At 36.8% G+C, this 26,340-nt stretch overlaps 1 protein-coding gene across 1 annotated transcript in view; it reads left to right on the forward strand.

Annotated features, from left to right (window-relative positions):
- LOC122044136 overlaps window positions 1-15,433 on the forward strand; it is a 32,158-nt gene extending 16,725 nt beyond the window's left edge. Inside the window, exons 2-5 of the mRNA XM_042604673.1 lie at window positions 7,788-7,983; window positions 13,850-14,212; window positions 14,285-14,825; window positions 14,920-15,433. Coding sequence (XP_042460607.1) covers window positions 7,788-7,983; window positions 13,850-14,212; window positions 14,285-14,825; window positions 14,920-15,233 — 1,414 coding nt within the window. The 3' untranslated portion in view covers window positions 15,234-15,433. The remainder of the gene's footprint in view (window positions 1-7,787; window positions 7,984-13,849; window positions 14,213-14,284; window positions 14,826-14,919) is intronic.
- The last annotated feature ends 10,907 nt before the right edge of the window (window positions 15,434-26,340 follow it).

Genomic DNA, 26,340 nt, shown 5'->3' on the forward strand with positions numbered 1-26,340 from the left:
ACATTTGAAATCATACTTGTACTCTTGACGATTGATTAGTGATTGTCCATCGAAAGCACTCTTATATGTGGGCCTTGGAGTAGGAGTCGTCACAGGCTTCAAACCAAGTAAATCTTGGCGTGTTAGCATTGCTCTTGTTCTTTCTTATTCCGCTGCTTTCTCTCGATTTCTCTTCGATTGTTTTAAAACTAACGTAAAAACTACTAGCACTATTCACCCCCCTCTAGTGTGCATCGATCCTATAGGGATTGTGCCCCTAACTGACCCTTCAAAATTTGAACATATGGGTGTTGCATGGAGAGTTTCTAGGTGTGGTGAAAGACTCTTGGGGATCCCTCATATTGCTCAACAATGCTCAATTCAACCTCAAGGTGAAGCTCTCTAGACTAAAGGGTCAGTTAAGGAGGTTGGATAAAAAGAATCTCAGAGAAGGCTCGAAGGGCAAAAGAAGAATTAGAGGCAGCCCATCATACCATACTCTCAAGTGAGGAATCTCCTACTGACTATTGACACTTAAGGATGCATGCCACATTATTTAGCAAAACATAAAAATAGTTCTACCATCAAAGAGCGAAGAAAGTATACCTAAAAATTTTTAACTAGTGTACCAAATTTTTTCACGAACTAGTGAAAAGAAACAACAAGAGGAATGTCATTGTCACGCTCACTAAACATACATGAGAACAAACAACAAGTTTGGGAGAGGTGGCTGAAGAATTTATGGGATATTTTCATGGTTTGTTGGGTTAAACTGAGCATTGAATGGATATGGACAACTCACAACTTTCTGGGCAGGGACTGATACTACTTAGGCAACAAATTTTATCAAGCCAATCATGGTGGAGGAAATTTGGACTACTCTATTTAATATAGGAGGTGACAAGGCCTTGGGGTCAGATGAATATGGTGTAACTCCTCTACATGGGAAACAGTTGTGCCAGATTTCATTACTGTGATTTAGAAATTCTTTTAGGTCGATAAACTCCTAAAATAATAGAATCATACTTTGATTGCTTTGGTTCTTAAGGCGGATCATGCTCTAGGAGTAGCGAACTATCGACCAATTTCCTACTCTAATATTTTCTACAAGGTGATCTCCAAAGTCTTGGTCGACCGGTTAGCTATGGTTAGGGCAACTTGTTGGACCTGACACAAGCAACTTTCGTGCAAGACATTCTCTCAGAGACAACATCATTTTAGCTCCAGAAATATGCCCGCAATAGAATCTTCCCTAGATGTATAATTAAAGTGAACATACAGAAGGCGTAATTGATACAGTTGATTCAAACTTTCTCATGTTGGCACTTGTTGGTTTTGGTTTCCCTAACAATATGGAGATTGGATTCATGAATGTGTTACCACAGTTTCATATTCTGTAAGCCTAAATGGTGTCATGCATTCATAGTTTCTTTAGTGGACAACATGGTTTAAGGTAAGGTGACCCACTATCACCCTTATTATTTGGGCTATGTCTTGAGGTGCTATGGAGAAGATTGAATGTGGTCTCATCACTGTCTTCTTTTCATTTTCATCCCATGCGTAGAGATACTCAGATCATGCACTTAGCATATGTGAATGACCTTTACTATTTGCAAGAGCTGATGTAACCTCAATCACAGTGATGATGGATTGTCTGAAGGACTTTGGAGGATGAAGCAAGGCTGAGAACTAATTCCTTGAAGTCTAACATGTATATGACAGGAGTGGATGACACAACTTGGGCACAATTACTCTAGATTACCGATTATCAGGAAGGGACTTCCTCCTTTCGGTATTTGGATATTCCTCTTGCTACGAAGAAGTTATGAATTGGAAACTAGGATCCTCTGCTTGATGCAATAACAAAGAAGATAAGTGCATGGCCGAAACACACACTATCATATACTAAGACACACAAAGTTGGTCAAATTAGTGCTATATAGGGGGTTGAGTTTTATTGACTGTCCATACTCCCCATACCTTGTGGGGTGATTGATAAAATATATGGTATATATTGGACATTTGTTTGGTCCTCCAAGCATCCTCTAATCTCCTGGGCTAAGATTTATCTTTCTAAATAAGACGGAGGATATAGACTTTGGAACCTTCAGACAATGAATAATACATTATTATGTAGGACACTCGGGAACATTCAATGTAAGACAGATTCATTATAGGTGTGATGGGGTTCACCATCAGTATAAGTCAATTTTTGGCAATGACACTTGAAAGTATTGGATTCTCCCTTGGCTAAACAACTCATCAACATTCGAGATTAGCTGGTTTAAAAGCTCAACAGATAGGGAGCGGTAAAACTTGAACAACAATAATATGGAGGTCAATTATACTACCTAAACGTCATTTGAGTGTTTGGCTACTTATTCATGGGAAGTTGAAAATGATGGATAAATTATTGTTTGAAACATGTAAGCATTGTGTTTTGTGCAGACGGTCTAGTGAATCAAATGCACATAACTTCTTTGAATGTTCCATTTCCAAAATCATATGGAACAAGGTAAGAAGATGGTTGGACATTCGATTTGAGGTTCAAACGATGGAAAAATTACTGTAGGTTTTTTGGCAATACTATAGAGGCAATAAGCACATCATGAAGGTGTGGTATCTTGCTATTACGTGTATGATTTTTCTTTTGTAGGAATATCACAATAGATGCTATTTTGAAAATGATATACTTGATATTAATAGGATGTTCTATAAATTACAAATACATGTCTATCGATTTGTGGACCTTCAATAATTATATATTACTGAGACCTTTAGATTATTATCCTTTTAAAAAAAACATTTAAAGATTGATTAATTACAAGAATCTTCATAAAATTTTGTGGATAGTATAAATGCATATGGATTTTATATATATTACATAAATAGGTAAATTAGGTAATCATTGGATTTTTTTCTTAGATTTAAAAAAAAATCAAATGAATAATTATTTTTCTTATTTTCCCTAATATAAAATATATATTCAAGATATAATAACAATAATAACAACCAAACCTTATCCTACTAGGTGGGGTCGACTAATCAAAGCCGTCGAAAATTAAAAATTGTATTCACTCAAAACTTATCGAATACAAAGGATTCTAACCTTTTATAGATTAGGACGACTTCAACAATAACCAAGCCTTTTCCCACTAGGTGGGGTCGACTGTATGAATCCTTTTACGCCATTGAGCTCTATCTCCGACTATATCATTATTTATATTTAAATAAATTTTATCTTGTTTATTGTTGCTAAACAAGTCTTTTTTGATCTTCCTCTTTCTCGTTTGATATGCATATTTATCATAATTTCACATCGCCTAACTGCAGTATTTATTGGTCGTTTAAGTACATGTCCGTACCATCTTAAACGTGTCTCTCGGAGTTTTTTTCCTCAATAGATGCAACTCTGACTTTCTCTCTAATGCTCTCATTTCTTTTTTTTTTCATCCTCATATGTCCACACATCTACCTTAACATTCTCATATCTACATCTCTCATCTTCTGCTCATGTACTATAGTCATAGCCCAACATTCAGCTCCACATAACATAGCAGGTCTAACTACGATTTTATAGAACTTACCCTTAAGTTTAAGAGGTACTTTACGGTTACATAAAAACTCGACGCTCCCCTCCATTTTAATCATCCTGCTTGTCTAAGACATCTCTCTCAATCCCTCCATAATTTGCAAAAATAATCCTAAATTTTTAAATCTCTCGGTTCCGAACAACTCGTCCTCTCCTATCTTAACAATTGTCTCATTACTTCTAATATTGCTAAACTTAAATTTCATATATTATGTCTTTAATCTACTAAGCTTAAAACCTTTCTCTTCTAGTGTTTTCCTCCAAGATTCTAGTTTAGTATTTACTCTTTCACGTGTTTCATCTATCAAAATAATATTATCTGCAAATAACATGTACCACAGTACTGTGTCTTGAATGTGTATAGTGAGTTCGTTCATAATTAGTGTAAAAAGATAGAGACTTAGAGTTGATCCTTGATGTAATCTATCTTTATTGGAAATGCTTCAGTTACTCCGCCTGAAGTCTTTACTCTGGTCGTTACATCCTCGTACATATCCTTAATTAGTTCAATATATGTTACGCTAACACCTCTCTTTTATAAAATTCTCCATATAATTTCTCTTGAGACTCTATCATAATCTTTTTCTAAGTCTATAAATACCATGTGTAGATCTTGTTTTTGCTCCCGATATTTTTCAATTAATTGTCTAAGAAGATGTATAGCTTCTATTGTCGACCTTCCTGGCATGAAGCCAAATTGATTTTTGGTCACTGTGGTCTCTTTCCTTAATCTTTTTTTTATTATTTTTTCCTAAAGTTTCATAGTATGACTCATTAGTTTAATACCCCTATAGTTTGTAAAATTTTGTATGTCTCCCTTGTTCTTATTTAAGGGAACTAGAATGTTTATCCTCCATTGATCAAATATTTTTTCATTTTCAATATCATGTTAAATAATTTTGTAAGTCATTCGATACCTTATTTCCCTATGCACTTCCATATCTCTATCGGAACATCATCTGGTCCAACGGCTTTTCCATTGTGCATTTCATTTAAAGTTTATTTTATTTCTGAAGTTTGAATTCTATGATAAAAATTAAAATTTCTATGCTCATTTGACCTACTTAAAACTTTCACATAAACTTTCATTAAAGAGCTCATGAAAATACCTCTTTCACCGTTTTTTATTTCTTCATCGTTTAGTAATACCCTATTACATTCATCTTTAATACATTTTATTTGGCTAAGATCTCTTGTTTTCCCTTCTCTCGCTTTAGCTATTCTATAAATGTCTCTTTCCCCTTCTTTTGCATCCAATTTTTGATATAATCATTCAAAAATTTCATAATTAATTTTTTTGCTTCACTCATTACTTAGCTTATTTCTTGGCTATTGTATATTTTTTTAAGTTTTCCTCGTTCTTACAAATATATAATTCCTTATAAGCTATTCATTTTTCCTTCACTTTCTCTTATACTTTCTCATTCCACCACCAAAATTCCTTACTTAGTGGTGCATACCCCTTTGACTCATCGAGTGCACTCTTAGCTACTATTTTCAACTTTGATACCATCTTATCCCATGTTGTATTAGAGTCATCGTGTATTTCACTTAATGCTTGTACTTCTACTTTCTCCTTAAATATATTTTGCTTCATATTATTTAATTTCTACCACTTAATTTTAAGAATTGTATATATTTTCTTTCTATTGATAAGGCGTATATCCAACATTACTAACGTATGTTGGGTAATTAAGCTTTCTCTAGGGATGACTTTGCAATCTTTACAAATCTTTCTATCGTTCTTCCTAACAATAAAAAAGTCAATTAGCGATTTATTATTTCCATTTTTGAATGTGACTAAATATTCTTCTCTTTTCTTAAAAAATGTATTAGCTAATATAAGGTCATATGCTATCGCAAAATTTAATATACTGTTCCCTTCCTCATTTCTCGTTTCAAATCCATAACTCTCATGTATCCTCTCATATTCTTCATTTTTCATTCCAACATGCCCATTTAGATTACCTCTTATTAAAATCATTTCATTTGGTGGAATATTTTGTAATATTTCATCTAAGTCCTCCCAAAACCTTGATTTAGTAGCTTCATCTAATCCTACTTGTGGTGCATACATGCTAATTATGTTCATAGTTTCTTTCGTCATTATTATCTTAAGAGCTATAATGCTATCTTCTTTTCTAACTACTCTTACAACTTCATCCTTTAATAAACTATCTACAATAATACCCACTCCATTTTTTGCTTTACTCTTTCCAGTGTACCATAACTTAAAACTCGAGTTCTCTATCGTCTTTGCCTTCTCGCCTACCCATTTTGTCTCCTGTACATACAAAATACTAATTCTTCTCCTAACCATCATATCTACTACTTCCATTGATTTACCAGTGAGAGTTCCTATGTTTCATGTTTCAAATATTAGATTATTAGTTTCCTTATCATATTTATTCTTATCCAACCTATGGTGCGAGAACTCTTATCTATTTAACAGTACACCCAAGTTCTCATGAAGATGTAGCAACCCTTGTTGAGACGTTATAATCAGACCCTGTAACGCGAACTCTTGCATATTTAGCACTACACCCGATTTCTGGAGATGTAGCGGTCCTTGTCGAGACGTTACAGTCGGACCCTGCAACGCGTTCCTTATGAGGAACAACCTAGCATTAACACAATAGTTTAATTGATCCATTCATTGAATATTTGTCATAGTTTTAACGCTGACTGACAACCTACCACAAGCCTCCTCCTTTATCCGAGCTTGGGACTGACCATTACTGATCGTCATGGGCGGAGTTAAAATATATATTCAAGATATATGAAAAAAAATTATTTTGATTTTACTTGTTTTCCTGAACTATAAACTCCATTTAAATGAATATATTGTAAATTATTAATCATAATATACCGTCTTTTTAAACAGAGTAATCTAAATAGCCACTATTTGAAAATTTTATATTTTATATTTATTTATTTTTATAATAGTTTTCTTTTTTGATTTTTAATAAAGATAAAAAAGTGTCAACAAGTTAATAATATTAGTTTTATTTTTATTATCTTTTTAAATTTATGATTATTTTTAAAATGCAAATACAAAGATTTTATGAACCCGAATAAAGTCTTTAATTTTGTGGAGTGATTTTTTATTTAAAAATGGGTACAAAACAGGACTAAAAATGAGACTTTAAGTTGTTAAATAATGAATTGAAATTGAAAAAAAAAAGTAATAAACACTATTTTTAATGACAAGTAATTAAAAAGAAAAAAAAACATATTTTGTGAATTAAATTCTACAATAATAGTATTACCGAAACGATTTTTTTAAGAACCTTCCCCTTTGCGATTCGAAATTAAGGTACCCAAAACAAAAGGGGGAAGAACTAAACATAAAATTAATTTTATTTTAATTTTAATTGCAGTACATTGAACCAATATTCCAACTACAAAAATAAATCTTTTAGTACGGCTGCAGGACAGGCAACATGACCTCACCCCTGTACATAACAGGGCCCCACCGAATCTGATGGGCTCCGGCGTTTAGCGTGCTGCGAGAAACCTGTGTTGTGCTCGCATTAGCGCACGGAATCCGTGCTAGTTGATTTTACTGTTGAAACGGCGTTTAGCTAAATGACTTAAAACCCCTCCTACCAAGGTGTAACATTACGAAACGTCTGGGGGGTATTTACGTCATTCGGTCGCCCTCTCCCCATAAAAGGAGAGAAGAACAAATGGTGAGAGCGCTTTGCTCACTTTCTCTCTCGTTGCCGTCGTCGTCGACTTCATCGACCGCCTCGCCGTCGGAATCCGCCGCCGCCTCGTAACGTCCTTGCTGATCTTAATGGCCCTCTTGTTTATTTTATCTGCCATATTGTTTTGATCTAGCTGCTGATCAGAAAGATCGATCTTTCTTCCATCAATTGGTTTGTTCATCATTCTTACTCCGCAGCTCGGTTTTTAGATCTATTGAATCACTGATCGGAAATGGGAAGTCTAAAAATTGGTATTTTAGTAGATCAGTCCACCCAGTGTGTAAGTTGAAGCACTAGGTTCGATTTCCCTTTTTCAATGGTTCTTGTTGATCGTTATATTCTGATATTTTCCTCTGGTGAAATAAGTTCTGTTTTTATTTATTTATTTATTTTCTTTACCTTCATCGATGTTTATCCAACGTAGCTCGCATGGTTGTTCCCAATGACTAATAGAGATCGAGACTGTTTCAAGTTTGTTCCTTTTTTTATTATTATTGTTTGATCAGAAGGATGAGCGACAGAGAGGAAAAAACGCACAAGAGAAAGCGTTCAGAGAATAAATCAAGTTCTGTTAAAGATACGAGTGATGATAATGATTCATCTTTCGAGGTTCATGCGGAAGCAGCGTCGGCAACTCATGTGCATTGCACTGATGAAGAAGATGAAAAGATTAATGATACGATGAGGGACAAAGACAACTTGGTGAGAAAACTAAAACTTTCTTGACTTATAACCTATGTTTATTCAACTTCCTGACTAGCATGCATTTTACTTGATTTACATTAAGTTAGCAACACTTCTTGCAAAATAAATCCTATTTCTTAAGCTGTTTGTTTGGTACTGTTTAATTTGGTGCATTTATCTGTGATCTGTATATTTGTAGTTGTAGAATATACATATATGCATACCGATAAGATATTATTTCTTATTATGATGAAAGAAATGTTGGAGTTGAGGCTGCACTTGCACCATTTGTTTGGATCAACGCAATTGCTCTAGTATTGATCACAATTCCTACTCTGTCTTTTATTTAAAACAATTTTGGTGTTGCAGTTTGGTTTTAGTTTCTAAAGCATCTATTACAACAGTTCTCTTGCATTTCCTCCTAACTGCCTCGATCGAGTCTTTGGTTCCAGCTAGGCTATCAGCTCTTATAGTTCATGAACTCTGTCAACTCATTATACGGTCATCGATGCTTCTTTGCAATCAGTAATTTCTTTGAGCAATTCTGAACACCGTAAAACCAAACAACATCCGGTCTGATTTTGTTTGCTCTTCATAGTTCCTCAATGCATCTGTGCGGTTGAATGATGGCAACTTTCATAGTTCCTCACTGCATTCAGGGCAACTTTTTTCCTTCCTCCTACCTCTTTCAGCTTTTGTGAGGAGTCTGACATTCGTGCCAGACATGCATTGATTAATAGAGAGATAGATGAACTCTACGTTTAAATGTATCATTCCATTGGTAGCGAATGGGCCGATTGTATAATTTCCCATCAGCTTCTTCTACATTGCCTTATATATGTTTGTTAAGTGCATTTACTAGCCTGTTCATGCATTCTTTATTGTACATTATAAGTAAAGAGTTATTAGTAGTAAAAATTTGCTAATATTGGAAAATATAAATCTAAGGATTCTACTAGGATATTTTCTTAGTAAGTCTATTTACTAATTGATTCATCAATCCCTCTTAATGAGGCAAAAATATTTATAAGTGGTAGAAATATTAACTCCAAAAAATATAAATTGTAGCATATTCCAATAACTTTGTTGTAATAGAGAACTAAACTTTGTTGACTAAGGTCGAAGATCTCGTGTTCTATGGGCCAGATATCAATCCCCTGCTAGATGAGATGAGCACCAAACAAAGAGGAAGGAAGATGCACATCAAAGAGGAAGGCTGAAGATGACACTTGAAACGAGATGGTCATGTGTCAATTTCGGTTAGCTAATGAAACGAGATGTTTCGACCATGTCAACTGAAACACCATGATGAGTATGCTCCACTCCTATGTATATTAAGTTGATTACACTTTTTTGAGCCATTGGCATTTGTTTGTAAGTGGCATTTGAGAGCAACTCATTCGAGTACATTTAAGATACTCGAAATAACTCTCACAAACAACGAAAAAATTTTATAAATGAAGAGATTGTTAAAGTAAAGTTGTTCAAATATCACCCTAATGTAGGTTAGGAAAGATTACGAGTGACAAATCACTACGGAAGTATCAGGTATTCAAAGATAACTGATAAAATTGTAACAATACAAAGAAGATATGCATTTCCATGAGTTGGGATAACACTCAAGGACTAAAATATTATGAGAGTTTATGGCTCAATATGCTCGCCTTAACTATAGAGGGTTGATAATATAAGTTTGGATTGTTAACTAATCTACCACTCAAAGTTATCAAAGCATTGGTCCTCGGAGGAATGGCTATACCAAACCCACCACTAGTTATGGTCCTTGAAGTTATTAGAGTATGTTTGTTAAGATAGACAAAGCTCCAATTCACCCTCGGAGGAATGGCCATTTTGGCAGGGGAGCTTACTCATATTGCTATAACTGGTTCAACTTTAACTCGCCTCTTGATGTCTATCTAGAGGGTGATCGAACATCGATGTCATCTTGAAGGGTGAGGCCCAATCTTGCCCAAGTAACGAGATACTATGATGTCATAATGAAGTCTCATCTGAGATACTACTATATATTATTAGTTTTGGCACTCTGCTAAATAAGACAAGCTTAAACTTTTGCCTTTTTGGTGCCATGAGTAAATACCAAGAGGGAATGAGCTATGATTATAGCTAATCCACCACTTGTTATGGTGGATTCTTCACCAAGGCATTAAACGAGCCATTTAATTATCCAAATCATTCTTGTTATTATAGTATACTTCATCATTCATATTGTATGATATGAGATGATATCTTTTAGATATAAACGAATGCATATCATACATATGAATCACTATTTAGAAGAATTGTGACATTCGGATTTGTTTAGATAGATTCAATAAGAATTTACTTTAAATGATTCTAAAATAATCATTCAAAATTAAGCCCAACTCATTACAAGTAAACCTAATCCCATTAAGGCTTTAAATTAAACCTAATAAATCAAAAATTACAACAAGAAGATATTGCCATTAAGGCTATAAGATCTTTCTTTAGCCTCTCAACTTCTCATGGTTGTCTAAACATCGTGTATCACACTCGTGGATTCAGAGTTTCATCATGGTGAAACATATACAACGGGCATCCAACTAGGCCTCTTGGCATCATATTGGAAAATAATTTTGAAAATGTTGATGATAATCCTTAATAGAAACATTCAGTAACTCAACTTTATAATGTACGAGACTTGGTGGTTAACGTTGACGAAAAAAGACTACTTTGATTATGAAAGAAAATATCATCTTAAAAGGCCTTCTTGAGATTTTTATGAACTAAGATTGATCCATAGATAACGAGTGGATATTCGCCCGTGAAGGACATAAGAAGATAGGGATCTCCTACCACTTCTTGATGCAAAAACGATACATAACTATGGTCATTAGAAATATTGTAAATCATTGTATTCTTTTTCTTCCTCGGGATCCCGCATGGCGGGAGCTTCGTGCACTGGGCCCATTGTATTCTTTTTCTTGTGCATTGGTAGTAGTTATAATCCACACAATGCAATTATTCGCTATTTAGAACATGTCTTTCCATGAATAATATCCAATACGCACAATGAACTCTAATCATAACACATACCCAAACATTTTATACCTAAATAGGAGACATGACTATTCCACCTACTAGTTTAGTAAGGGTTGCGATGCTCATAAGAAGACCCCTCATTTCTTAGAAGACTTGTGATTGTGAATAGGGACCTTCTTAACTTCATTGTAGGATGTAACTATCTGTACCATAAACTCATTATCATTTTGTTATTTAAGTATTGTAAATTTGGATACTTACTATACTATAGCATGCGTGTGCGCGCGCGCACACACACACACACAAATATATACCAAGGGAGTAGAATTTTTTAGGATCCAATATGTAGGCATTGCCAAACTAGAAAGTGACTTAGCCACTACACTAGTAGTATGTTGATGAGTGAACGATAAAGTTACGTACAAAAAGTCAATATGGAAACTCTTAACACCAACATTTGAAATCACTTCTTGTGTTGAGGATGCGACAAACTTGATGGCACTAATGAAGTATCGCGGTGGTGCTCATGGTGTGCCAATTAGGAGGAATTGAGGAGGGGAGACTAAGCAATGGGGAGGGACATTAGATTTTGTCGACGACCTACAACTCACGGAGTTATTGAGGAAGCCACTAATGAAATCCTAGCTCACAAAATGTTTCCTTGATGACCTCCATCTTGTAGGTCCTTCAGTGGAACCTTAGCTTGCAACACATACTAAAGGAACCCTTGTGAATTGATTGCCTCTAGTATTGTCTGTATTGATGAATTGTGTATGATAGTTGACTGACGGAATGGTAAATTTCACCTGCATTAATTGGTGCGGTTCAAAATTTTAAGCAACCCTTAGCAACCTATTAAAGGAAGTTTTAGTGGAGATTAAACATAAGCTTTTAAACTCTCTTCTTTAATAAGGAAAGAAAGAAGAACCAGCAAATATGATAATATAGATATTTGAAAGGATTCGAGTTAAATAATGATACATTAAAGTATGAAAAAGAAAAACATCCATTGATGTTTTCTTTGGAGTTGAAGTGGTATAACTAGTTTGGAATGAGCCGGTTTATATATCCTTGTAAAGTAATAGTGAGATACTTTGCTTTCAAGGAACATACAGAAAGACTGAATACAATCTTAGCGATTAAATGCTACATGGTAACATTGAAAATTAAAGCATAAAATTATAGAAACATAGGTAAAATGGAAATAACATTTCAAGAGATACTATTAGTACACTATTCTATGACTTAAACTATTTGTCTAGGCCAAATTAAGACCCTATATAATCTTACTACATTGTATGGGCCTACGAGGTTTGTACTATTTTGTAGCTAACTTCTAGAAGATAAATGGAACTGAAGTTTCATGATTTTATTTATGTATTTGCCATGTTATAAATTGTTAAGTTCCGATGATATTAATTTTTACCTTCTTTTACTTAACATTGTCCGGTCTTTTTCTAATACACCACACATAGTTGATATATTCAACCTACTGAAGATGATTAGTTTCTAGTTGTCATCTCTTATGTTTGAAAATCATGTATGTTATGCATGAAAGATGTTATACAATTTGATTTACTGATAGTAGCTTTCACTTGATTAGTTAATGAGTAATGCAATATTCAAAGGTGTTTATAATCCTTATATTTTTTATTTTGAAAATGTTTAGAATTCTGATTATACTGCCATTAACTTTTATTCGAGCATTTTGGCCAATGGTTTAGAGTTATCAAACTAGTGGTTAGCCTTATAATAGGAAATGGTAATGAAGTGGATCTACTGATAGGTTCGGTTAGATGATGAGAAAATGATTTGTTGAATGATAAAAACATAGCTATGTCAAAGGTCTACTGGTCGATGGATTTGCTAATGGTGATGATTATACTATAACAAGATGAGGTTAACTTGATTGAAGTTATGCTCTCCCTTATCAAAGAGGCCTAGATGAATCCACTATATTTTTTTGGCCCTAAGCAAAGGATGATAATAAGTGTTGATTTTAAATATCATGAGTTTGCCTTTTTAGACTTGTTGATGTCTGTTTTTTTTCCTATTTAGTCAATCACATTATTACTTGTTACCTGATAACATTCCAATGAGGTGAGGTGCCATAGCTATCGAGTTAACTACACATGCGTCACATGGATTTATCTTGTAAGGTTTTTGATGTCAAAATCTGATATAGATTTCAACAATTTGTTATATAGCATGTTCTATGGTACCATTTGATGTTATAATTTGAGGTATTTGTTCAACTAAGCTCCTTCAACAGACGAGATGATGACAAAAACTTACGTTCTAGCCGAGTATACCACTTGGTATACTAACACAATGATAATACAAAAAGGCTGAAATCAGTATCGGAATAGTATTTCAAACTTTGCTCGGTAGGAAAGACATATTGTACTGAAATGCCATAAGACCTGACATTGGTAATTGATCCTACTAGCGCTGAACATGAAGAATCAAATGCTTTATGTAGTTGAATACATATACTTGGTTTTTCTCTTTTACATAAATTTTGATTCTAGCATCTTCGACTTTATTGAATGCTAAATTCTAGGTTCTACATATTGCATCATGATGTGTTCTGCTCTTATGCCATACTTAGTTCTCTAGATGTATCGATGATTTTTGTTTCTTGCCTACTTGTTCATGCATATTATTACTTGTGTTTACTCAGTGACAGGTACTTATCGATATGTTCTCGAAACAAGGATATGATGTTTGGTTCATGGTTATGGCCATATTATACCATTTTTGCCAAGGAGATAAACTTTCCTGGCTTGTGCAAATTTCTGATTCATCTAGTTGTGAAGTATCGAAGAACATGTATATATTCCTGATTAAAGGTTCTTTATAGGTTCCTGAAACTTCGGTTGGAGATCAATCAGGAGGCGCATTATGTGAGGATAAAAGTAATTTGAACCTTTCTCTCGAACTTGTTTCGCCTACAACAGCAACTGACAGAAATTCAGATGAACATCCATTTGGTGTCAACATTGAAATCATAGTGGAACCAAAGGATGCAACTCCAAATTATCCGCCCGATGAAGATAGTGAAACTAAGAACACTGAATCCGAGAAGAAGAACATTTCCAATAATGCAATAGATGGACCTTCACGGTCTAACACGGGAAAACTTCCTCTCGATTATACGGAGACAACTGGACTGAATTTGTCTTTGTTTCCAACTGATTCAACTGCCCAAAGCCAAATCAATCAGGTGAACTCTAACATATGAAATGAATATATAGTTTTTCGCATTCTTATACAATAGTTTGCTTCCTTGATCCAGGAGGCATCTCAAGGATGCTTCATGCTGGTTCTGAAAGGAAAAGGAAAAGGAAAAGAAAAAGAAAAAGAAAAAGAAAAGGAAAAAGGAAAAGGAAAAGGAAAGGGAAAAAAGGTGCAAGTGAAACTTTTTGGTGTCACTTATGAAGTAGAACAACCTGAACAGGCGTCGGAGGTCTCTCAAGAATTTCCAGAGCCCATTGAAGCTTCTCAACAACAACAACAACAACAACAACAACAACAACCACTATCATGTTCAGATTTTGAGAACAAAGGCCATGTCGAAGGAAAAGCTCTGCAGCACTGCTTTGGAGAAGGCTCATCCTCATCGCGATCCTTGCTCGAAAACTCGCCTGAAAACTATCAGAGAGACCCGACTGAGTGGCTGGAAGAAGAATTGGACTGTCTTTGGGTCGGCGTGAGAAGACACGGCCAGCAAAGCTGGAACACTCTGTTAGCTGATCCGAACCTTTCCTTCAAGAGGTTCAGGGTCGCTGAGGATTTCAACAAGCAATGGGAGAAAGAATTGGCAAAGATTCTTAACGGTATGCTTTTCGATCCAAAAGAACAACCCTTTGCTTTTGTCGACAAACATAGAATTTCAACTGCAACTTTTTTGTTTTTCCCTGAATCTAACAGGCATAATGATCCCCCATCCTATTTCTGTTAAACCTCCTCTAGCTCCTCCATTCGGGCGAGCTTTAGTGAGAACTGCCTGCCCGAACAACCGACAGCTGAACTCATCCCATGCCCGAATCCAGACGCATCAAACTTCAACAGGACCTTCAAAGAGCACTCTTCCACATTGGCTTGTCGACGCATTGAAGGCGAACCAAAAGAACTCGGAGCCTCCACCTTCATCTTCTTCTCCAAATGCTGCGGATCCAGGCTGTGGAGAAAATAAAAGGAAGCGACCGGCGTCTGATGAAGGCGTGGGCAGCAGTTACAACTAATAGAACTAGCCCGGTGAGGCCTCCGTCGATGACAAGGGCTGGCTGGCCGGCTGGGCGCGACAGGTCTCTGTTCTGAGTAATTTAAATTTATCATGCATTCTGGATGATGATAGCTTTGACAATTTGTGTTGGAACCTTTGAACATTCTGAACTTAGAATTTGTGTGAATTCAACTGCTCTTGAATAAATCATGAACTTTTTTTTTATAATCTCTAAGCTTAATTTCTGAATTCAGCATGAGATTTTACAGACATCTGATGAACCAAATCATACAGGGGATGATAGCTCTTATTGATATTCTCGGTATATTCTCTTTCGTTGACGATCCCCTCCAAGCCTTACTGTAAGCAAGCAAGGAATTCACCAATCATCGCGCACATTGCTTGTACCCACAACCGCTATCTAACGTCCTCTTCCTGATCCTTCTCCTCCTCCTCATTGCCGCCACTTCCTTCCTCTCGTTGGAGCATGAGATGTTATCATCATGAGATCTGGAGTTCGAATTTCGGCAAAGTCAAGATAAATGTTTCCTTTATATGCTAGTCATTATTCCAAAGACTAGTAATCGTCCATGATTTATCTCGTGGATCCCCCTTTTCGAAGCCCTCGTAGCCTATTTGGGCATTCACTGCTGATTAGGTCTGGGTGAGATAATGCGCCGCCGGTGGATCTGTCGGCGGTGGCGAGCAAGGTGTAGAGAGGGGGCGGTCGGCCACCGTCTCCAACCAGCTGTATACTTTCAAGGTCCTCGGACATCAAGGTGAGATCAGATCACTCATTGTCTTCGATTTTTTGCTTTTGGTATTACAACTCTCCAATGTGAATCAGGCTAATTTCGAGCAAGGATTCTTTAGTTGAACTCTCCAATGTTGAAATAGATTATGATGATAATTAATTAATGATCTCTCTTAATTAACATTAGTGTATATATAGACATAAATTATGATGGTAATCCATCATAATTAATTATCTCTTTCTTAATTAATATGTTAATGTATATAAATGAATAAGTTTATATGTAATAAAAAAATATAGAAAATTATATTATTCCTATTCTCTAAGTTTTAAGATGTCTCAGATGAATGCCTAGAACATGTATTATAGTAGTATCAGTGGTTTGAATCCCAGATGACTTTCTAGACTATGTAAAAATAGAGAATTTAGATTTTAGAAGTAATATGATTGTAATCTTAAAATAAAAGAATCATAAAGTAGAAGTAACAAATAGGGTAAGGGAAGATACAATATCATTATTTAGTTGGAGATGTGATTGAAGGTCTTTGATGGAGAATTTTAGGAAGTGCTCTTTGTGCCCAAAGGATATTTATACATTTCTATAATGATATGATATTATCTATTTTGGGCTTAGACTTTCATGACTTTACTCTTGTGCTCTATCCAAAAGGTCTTATGTTAATGAATATATCTTACATTATTTTAAACCCATAATTTTTTTCAATTCTTTCTAATGTGGGACTTTGATTGAATCCTCAACAATTCTCTCCTCAAATGAAGGACCACAATTACTCTCATGGTTTAGACCTCCCCGCGAGTATCCGGTCACTCCTGACTTGCTCTGGGCCTACCCGCGAACATTCGATCACCCTGACCAACTCCGGGCTTCAATGCAAGTATTCACATCCGGTCACCCTGACTTGCTCTGAGCCTTCTCGTGAGTATCCAGTCATCCTGACCTACTTTAAGTCTCCCCGCGAGCATCTGGTTATCCTGACTTGCTCCGGACCTTCCTAATAAGCATTCGATCACCCTGACTGCTCGGGGTCTCCCCGCGAACATCTGGTCACCTTGACCTACTCTGAGTCTCCCCGTGAGCATCTGGTCACTTTGACCTACTTCGGGCCTCCCTGTAAGTATTCGGTCACCCTGACCTGCTCCAGGTCTCTCCGTGAGTATCCGATCATCCTGACCTACTTTGGGTCTCACCACGAGCATTCGATCATCCTGATCTGCTCCAGGCCTCTCCCACGAACATTCGATAACTTTGACATGCTCCGGACCTCTATTGGACCATCTATGGAAGCAACAACAGCAGAAGAAGATACAGAGCAAGGAACTTTGGATGATTGGCCTTGTACAGTATCTTTGTAGATCAATTTTCTACATTCAAAAATATAATGTCCAAGCTTTTTCCAATAATTGCAGGAGCCTTTGCACGACTTTTTGATAGAGTACCGAGATGTATGAATAGCTAAGATAGTATCAACTGAAGATACAGACTTTTCTATGTAGAGCATATAGACGAGTCTCATCGGTGATTGACTCCTTAATCACAGTGTCGACGTTTGACAAGGATCCTCGATGAAAAAAAGAACTTCTAATAGTCTCAAAATCATCTCGGAAAGTCATCAACAAGTGCCAAATATATTGATGATCGCGGAGATTAACATAGATGGTAGTTGCATTAGTACTTGCCCTTTACAGGATCACCAAGTGCAATTTAATCTCAAAATTCTTGTAATTTCGAGACATAATTATGAACTGTTTGTTCTGGTCAAATGCAAAATAATGTTTCTTTAAGAAATTCCATACCTCTTGAGTAGTATCAAAATGTTGAAAGTTGAGCTTAATTCCCTTAGCGCAAGTATTTCGAAACCATGTCAAAATTTAATTGTTCATGCCATCCCAAGTGACTATATGTTCTGTAAACACATCTTCTACTTCTTCTGACTTTTGTGTGTTTTATGTATTTCACCGGTAACAATGTGCCAAAGAAGTTTTCGTTTAACAAAGCTGCACATTTCTTCAACCCACAAATCGTAGTTTGTTCCATCAAATGTAATATTTACAGGATAGGGGATGTATTGAGAAAATTTAGAAGCCTCCATTGAAGTAATCCACCCACTGTTGAAAAATGATGCCATATAATAATAATAATAATAATAATAATAATAATAATAATAATAATAATAATAATAATAAGACCCTTGCCGACAAGATGACACTTCCTAGAGGATGTGCACTAAAGGAGAAAAGACTGGCGAAGATCGATACAAGGTGAAGAGACCAAGCTACAGAGAAAATTGTCGATTGGGGCGACAAAGATCTTCAGTTGCAGAGGAGGCATGTGCCCCTATTGCCTGACTGACTTCACTACGTAACCTTATTGCAGTGCTATTAGTAAAAGTTGGTCATTGTTTCAAATGGATATCAAAATGCATTTCTCAATGGTGATTTAACTGTATATATGCAACCACCACTTAGCTATGATCATCCTCCAAATAAGGTTTGCAAACTTCGCAAAGCATTATATGGTCTCAAATAGGCTCCACAAGCATGGTTTGCCAAATCTAGTTCTACTATTGGACATCTCGACTTTCAATCTTGCTCCTATGATCATGCCTTGTTCTTATGCAAAATAAATTTAAAGAATACTCTACTTTTCTATATGTAAATGACATGATAATCACTAGTGATAACACAAATAACATCAATGATCTCAAATTCTTTCATCATCAGCAATTTGAAATGAAAGATCTTGAAAACGCAAGTTATTTTTGGGGCATTAAAGTATCCTCTAATGCATTAGGTTGTTACTTGTCACAGGCAAAGTACGCCACAAATCTCATATCTCAAGTTGGCATCATTGACACAAAAACCACTAGTACATCATTGGACTCCGCTAAGCATTTGTCCACTACCTATGGTACTCCTCTCAGTGATGATATGCTTTATCAGTAACTAGTTGGAAGTCTTATATATCTCGTTGTCTCTCGTCCAAAAATTGCCTATACTGTTCATATTGTGAGTCATGTCAGTCCCTTATATCACTTATTTTTTAGCAGTTCTTTACATATTATGAAACATTCAAGGAACTTTATTTCATGGACTATACTTTTTTCACTCATCTCTGGCATTGCGAACATATTTTGATAATGATTAGGTCAGTGACCCAACTGATCTCTTATCCACCAATGGATATTGTTTATTTCTTAATACATCTCTCATTTTATGGTGTAGAAAGAAACAAATTATTATGTTCTGCTCCACTGCTGAAGAAAACTATCGAACCCTTATATACACTACCTTTGAGCTTATATGACTACGATGATTACTTCAAGATATGGGTGTTTCTTTGTCTGTCATTGTCTCGCTCTTCTGTGATAATAACAATGTCATGCATATTGCTCACAATAGGGTCGACCCAAGGCATACGCATTTAAGGCTTATGCCTAGGACTCCTATTATATTGGTCTCTCTCTATATATATATATATATATATCAAATATTAATATTAATTTAGAAATATATGCGTTTGAATATTAAATATTTAAAATTATGGCTAAAATAAATTTTAGTTAAGATTTATTTTCATCTGTAATTTTAAATTTTTACTAGTTAAATTAGATATTTGGTCAATAATTTTAAATTTTTTATATTTGACCAATAATTTTTAATTTTTTATAGATTAAAGTTAAATTTCATCATTTTTATTTATTTACCAGATTTGATTGATACTTTTATTTTTTTACTGTTAAATTTAGTTGGTAATTTTTTTACTTTTTATTAAAATTTGATTCATTATTTTTTTTATTGATAACAAAATTTAATTTACTGATCAAAATTAAGTTGGATTAATAAATTAAAAATATTTATTGGTTATACTTATTAGTTATTGAGTTTTTTTATAAAAATATTTTTGAAAGTAAAAGCATATTAAATATTAAATATTGTACTATTATCTCTCTTTATTTTTTCTCTTTTTTTCTTCATGTGCATTATCTTTTTTATACTCTTAGCATTGTGTCCTTGTTACAGGTTATTATGTATATTTTTTAATAATTCATGGTGGATATTTAATAGTTAAATATTTTTGGATTAATAAATTTGATTAATAATTTATCGAAGTTAAAATTGATGGATAACATTACCATTGTATCAAAACTTCTTGATCATCGAAGTTAAAATTGATGGATATTTTTAATTATAATTAAAGTGTATATTAATAATATTATAATAATTTATTATTCATTACCAAATTAGTTAGTATTTTTTGTTTTTTGAAAAAATTTAACTTTATTTATTTAATTAAAAATATTTATTAGATAATTATATTATTTTTTAATTAATTATGTTTGAAAGTTTAACATAGAATATTTGTTATTTTTAAAATTTTATTGATAAATAAGTGAGGTTTGACGTAGAGTTATTAATACATGACCTAATTGATTACTACTTCCAATTGTATAAACAATCTTTTAATGAAACTCCCTTTTTTAAATTTTACTAATAAAATTTAATGTTTATAATAATATTTTTAATATTTATTTTTAAAAAAAATATTAAGGACTTGAATATTTTTTTTTGCCTAAGGCATTAAGAATTGATATTGTTGAGACAACCCTGGCTCACAATGATGTCTTCCATGAACGCACAAAATATATTGAGATTGATTGTCTTTTGGTACGACATCATGTCACTCATAGTACTACAGTTACATTTGATCTTAGTCAAAAAGTCGAGAAAGGTATTACTACAGTTGATTCTCATATCATCACATATCATCACAAGCTCAAATCGTAGACATTTTCACCAAAATTCATCTTCCTTGCAATTTCAAGATCTTGTCTATAACGTCTGATCCTGTTTGAAAGATGTGAAGGTGATTGGCTAGGAACGTGGTTCTGTTATTGACCAAATGAAGACTCTGCACTATCCTGCATAACACAAAAAGTATTAGTACCAGGCTAGGGAAGGGGTCCTTAGTGTTGGTCTTCCGACGCTCAAGTCAGTTCAAGATTCGGGAGAAGAAATAGTAGAAGAAAACTATAGCAACAAGTGTGCAAATATAGAGCATCACACACCCTTGCCTGTAGATGAAGACCTCTTCTTAGAGTGTCACTATTGTATCTATACACATAGCTCAAAGCATTTACATGTTTTCCAAAGTGCTCTTAGAAAGGACATACCATAAAGTGATTCTGACACCTTTCCTTAAATAGGTATGCAAATCCCAATGATTTGATATGATGGAAACTTTGAAGGTGTAGTTTGTCTACAGAATATTCTCTATTTCTCATGGCACAAACTTCCAAAAGAGAGTGCAAAGCCATCGGGCCTTGGGGCCCACGCTGGGCCGACTGGCCGTTACTCAAGAACGTCGACTGCTGGGGCTCATGGAACGTGCTGAGTGACTCGGTCTTTTTGCTCGCATTAAGGATGTCATATGCCTGATTAGGCTGTAAGTTTGGTCTGCGATCGGAAGGCCTAGTCAGTTGGTTTTTCGCTGCCTATTGCCCCCTATCGTCTTGAGGCCCGATCAGTCGTCCGATCCGCCATCCAAGGCTTGAACGGGCCATCCCAAGGTCAGACCGGCCACTCAAGGGTCGGTCGTCCCTATGGCACGTTCGAAAGTGTCCTTGGCTCAATTGGTGACTCTGAAGGTTGACCACTCTTTGACTTTAATTGCCTCGTTAGCCGTTCTTCCAAGCCTTTACCTACCTTTTAGGGGGTCCACCTTTATCACTGTATCACAAGTCTTCCCCTTAAGTCTAGTCGAAGAAGGTTGCAAGTCATACTAACTGGACGTACAGTATTATTTACCTTCCTTATCTCCGGTTGGGTGTTCGCTTTTTTGACTGCTGTCCAGCTGAAAGGAATGTTATTTTATTTATTGTGGCTTCAAGAATGTTCTTTTCTCGACTGACTTTAGTCAACTGCTACTGCCTTATGCTTCCTCTTTCTCCCGAGCAGGTTTTAATTCACAATAGTGCCGCTTAATTACAGCTGACGTCATTCCAATTTTCTTGGAAATCGACCAAATCCCTTATCATTAATGTAAAACATGCTGAGTATGCTTCTTTATCATGAGTCTATTGATTACCTTCATTCCTTATAAATGCACCCTATGATTTACTGCCACATGTCACGCTCTCCTGCCTCTGAGTATTTGATATGATTGGTAACTGTTAGGCTTTGATGTGACAACCACCTTTTCAAATTTGATGGCCTAGATCCAATCCCGTTTTCTTAAGGCACTCAATTGGATAGCCACAAATGACCAAGGCCTTTGTTTTTCTCTACATTATATCGTCTTTGATTTTGCTTTCGCTTTCTTCTTTCTCGTCCTTTGCTCACCACCATTGACGATCCATGCCTAGTAAGTCCCAGCCTACTTTCCTCAACTTTCAATCTCCCTTTCCTCATGGCCTCCTCACCTTCCCCTACGATGGCTATCTCTATTCTGTGGTACACCTCTATTTCATCAGACTTCAATGGTGATAAAGTGGATCAAATGAAACTCACATACCACATCCCCTATGATTATCAAATTGTCATCCCCTCTACCTATAACTGTCCCCACACACGGCCGGATGACTTTCTAGCCTTTTTCAAGGACCACCTTTATGTTGGCCTCTGCTTTTCGATATATCATTTTTTTCTCCAAAGTTTATAGATATTTTCATATTCCCCTTTAGCAACTGGTACCTAACTCTTTTAGGCTTTTTGTGTGGGGTGGTAGTATTGTTTCGTTTGTACAAAATTCCCCTACATTCACGTATTTTCCATTACTTTTATTATCTAAAATAATCCGAGTGGGCGTCGTGTACTTTAACAAAATAGCTTCGTCCAATAAGAGTTGGAAGTCACATTATTTTTACCTCCGACTCCCCAATCGAGCCACCTTTCCATCGGCTAGCAAATGGAGCTATCGAATCCTCCCGAGCTGGGTAAATATAGATGAGAGTAAGTCTACCTTCAAGCCGCAACTGACTGAGTTAAAGTACTACATTCATAAGTTATTGCTTGAGGGTGTACTATACATGTTTGGGCTGAGTCCCATTCGCGCTCGGTTGCCCGACTCCTTCAGTGAGAAATTCTTCCCTCTCTTGTTTTTAGATCTAACTGTTTTTTTTTTTTACAGCTAGAATAATATTGAAGGCTCTGCTAAGTGAGTTCACAAAGCTAGCCAATACGGAACTCGAGGCTCGCGTGGCAGCCAAGCTAGAGAGCCATGGGCTCATGCCAGTCGAACCCTTTGAAAGGTCGATCAGCAAGGAAGGGGAAAGCCGCGTGGTGGGGAGCGATGCTGCTGCCAACACTGAGGAACTACCTCTAGAGTGCCCTTCTTTAATGCCCATAGCGATCTCTTCGGAGTCCACAATCTTTGCTGAGCCATTACTATAGCGTCAGTGCTATAAAAGACTCCAAACCGAGGCCCCCATCCGATTAGTGCCATCGGCCCAGCCCAATGGTACTGGAGCATCAACCTTATAACTACCATCCGAGCGGGGAGAAAGTTCTTCATCTACCATTCTAGAGAGAGCAGCTGGTCGACGCACTCCCACTACATCCGATTAGACCCCTTCTTTGGTCGAGCTGCCAACCAGCGTCGTCCCTGCTCAACCTCTAGCTTTTTCGATGCCCCCACTAGTAGAGCCAACGACCCGTCTCTCCTTAATACATTCGACCTTTCTCTCCAAATCAAAGAGCAAGTCCAACTCGGAACCAACTGGCTCAAGAATTCATAGGTGAATTACGACCATCCTTAGATTGCCTATAGATGAATGACACTATTTCGATCTGAACGAGCCACGTGCCCCTGAGCACAAAATTAAAATTCAAGGTCCCTTGGCCCAGACTTGGGAGGATGGCAGAGCCAAGGCGGCAGCCATTCCACCTGAGAAGTTGTTTAATCGTTTCAGTCAAAATTCCATGGGGGTGAATTTGCATAGTATTTAAGTACTTATATTTCCCGATCGGCTCGACCTGATCGCTCTATTCTTTCAATAGTTTTAGGTAAAAGGCCTGACTATATACTAAAGGCTGGCCCAACTAAGTCACGAATATAAAGAGTTGCAAACCCCGGTCAGAGGAGCGGGAGCCTCCCAAGCCTTAGTCGAGCAACTAATTGTCGAGGTGCCCTAAATTAAGGAGGACTTTGAGAGTCAGTCTGAGCAACTCCTATGGTCCGAGCGGGCACTGACCATGGAGAAGGATAAAAACCACGATCAAGTCGTCGAGCTTGAGAAGTTGAGGAAGCAGGTCCTAAATTCTGAATTGTGCTTCAACTTGGTAAACGCTAGGAAACTCAGGGTCATTGAAGACTTAGATATTAAGAACAAAGAAGCCTGAGCCCTAACCAAGAAGCTCTTAGAGTTAGAAGCCACTTTGCTTACCGAGCAAGTGGACCGGATGACCGAACAAGTGATCTATGAGCTCCTGCTCAAGGAGTATCAACGATCAATGAATGAAAAAGATGCCAAGCTGCAAACCCTAAAAGTTGAGCTAGAGGCCTCTAAGGCCGAACTTGTTAAGCTCAAAGAAGAAGAGCCCGATTGATGATAAGCTAACAAGGTTGAGTATCTTCGCTCAAAAGATTTCAACCAGATATTGTCTGATCGAACCATTAAACTGTTCGAGTATGACATTGAAGGGACCCTCAAGCAACTAAAGGAGGGTGGTTATCTCTTTACCGAGGTTCCCCAAACTTTCATCAAAAGGCAAAAAATATTGGAAGTGATCCCAGACGATGTCGTCGCTGACTTTATGTAATGTTTCTTTCCAGTTTGCAGCGAATTGTTGTAAGAGTTAAGGAACTTTTCATGCTCTACACTATATATATTTGCTCTTTTCCTTAGAATTTTCATCCTTTGAATGCTTTAGCCCTGTTGTACCCCTTTCATCTCTCAGACTTCGCTCTCTTGATTTACTCAAGTAACATTATAAAGAACCTTAATTGCCTTGGTTTTTCGGAATTCAGGGAGAGTTCCAACACTCAATAGTGAAATCAAGTTCACTTGTTACTTTAGCTCAACTGCTCGGCTTGGATCGACTTGATGACTTGAGATCCAAGCCAAGCAGCTCAAGAGTCTAGATACTGTTGGTGCAGTGAGCACCAGATGATCGAACCTGAGTTTTGATTATGGCAAAGGGCTCAAAGTTAAGTGGTGATGTTATCTAACAAAGCTCATGGAGCTTGCAGGAAAGTCCTAAGTGATACTTAGGCAAAAGTCCTAGCTGCAGTTAGGCAGGTAAAAACCCTAGGGGGTGGTAACCCTAGGTCATAGGGGGTGGTAACCCTATGCGGGAAGTCTTGGCAGGTCGATGGCTTCAGGCAAAAGTCCTAGGGGGTGGTAACCCTAGGTGAAAAGTCCTGGTGTCGCGAACCAGGTGAAAGTCTGGACTAGCCGGGAAGCGGATGTCCAGCAGAAAGTCCGGAAGCGTCGAGTGCCGAGCAAAAGTCCAGTCGATCTGGAGGATCGTACTGGCAACAGGTAAATCTCTTGAGTGGAGTAGGTGAGGACGCGTTCCCCGTAGAGGGAATAGTAGGCGTCGGGTCGACCTAGGGTTTCCGGTTGGAAACCTGAAGTCAGACTCGGACAGTCCGGAGACTGTTAATACTTCATTTATAATATCTGTTGTATTATGTGCTAACTTTGTGCTGCAGGGTAGTGTTTGGGACTAACGTATCTTGCAGGTGCAAAGGAGCAACTTAAAGCCTCGGATGAACAGTGTCCAAGGCGCCTCCATGGAGCTTGGAGGCGCCTCGGATGCAAGGCTGGAGCTAGCTGCGAGAAGCTGTTCAAGGCGCCTTGAACAGATGAAGGCGCCTGGTGAACAGTGGAAGGCGCCTTGAGTCTGTGATAAGATTCGACCAGTTCGCTCCTCATCTCCCCGGCTGACTCGGCTGTTCAAGGCGCCTTGGTGAACAGTAGAAGGCGCCTTGAACACCCTTTATAAGGGGTTTCGACCAGCAGCTCCTAACAAGAACTTCCAAGCAATCTTTCTGCTACAAGCTGCTCACGAGACGATCCCGAAGTGTTGCTACGAGACACCGACGACCCGGAGCTCCGAAATCTTCAGATTACGATATTGTCGTCAGTATAACTGTATTTTTTCATTATACTTAACTGTAATACTTGTACTCTTGTCGAACTTATAGTTGTTGTCCACGGAAAGCGATCAAGGATCGCGGGCCTTCGAGTAGGAGTCGTCACAGGCTCCGAACGAAGTAAATTCTCTTGTCCTTCTGTGTGTTTGTTTATTTTCCGCTGCGTTACTTCTCCGATAGTTGTTACGATTCCGATAATAGAACGATTTTAGCCACGAGCGCTATTCACCCCCCCTCTAGCGCGTCTCGATCCAA

The sequence above is a fragment of the Zingiber officinale genome, chromosome 2A, assembly GCF_018446385.1.
Source record: "Zingiber officinale cultivar Zhangliang chromosome 2A, Zo_v1.1, whole genome shotgun sequence".
NCBI lineage: Eukaryota > Viridiplantae > Streptophyta > Magnoliopsida > Zingiberales > Zingiberaceae > Zingiber > Zingiber officinale.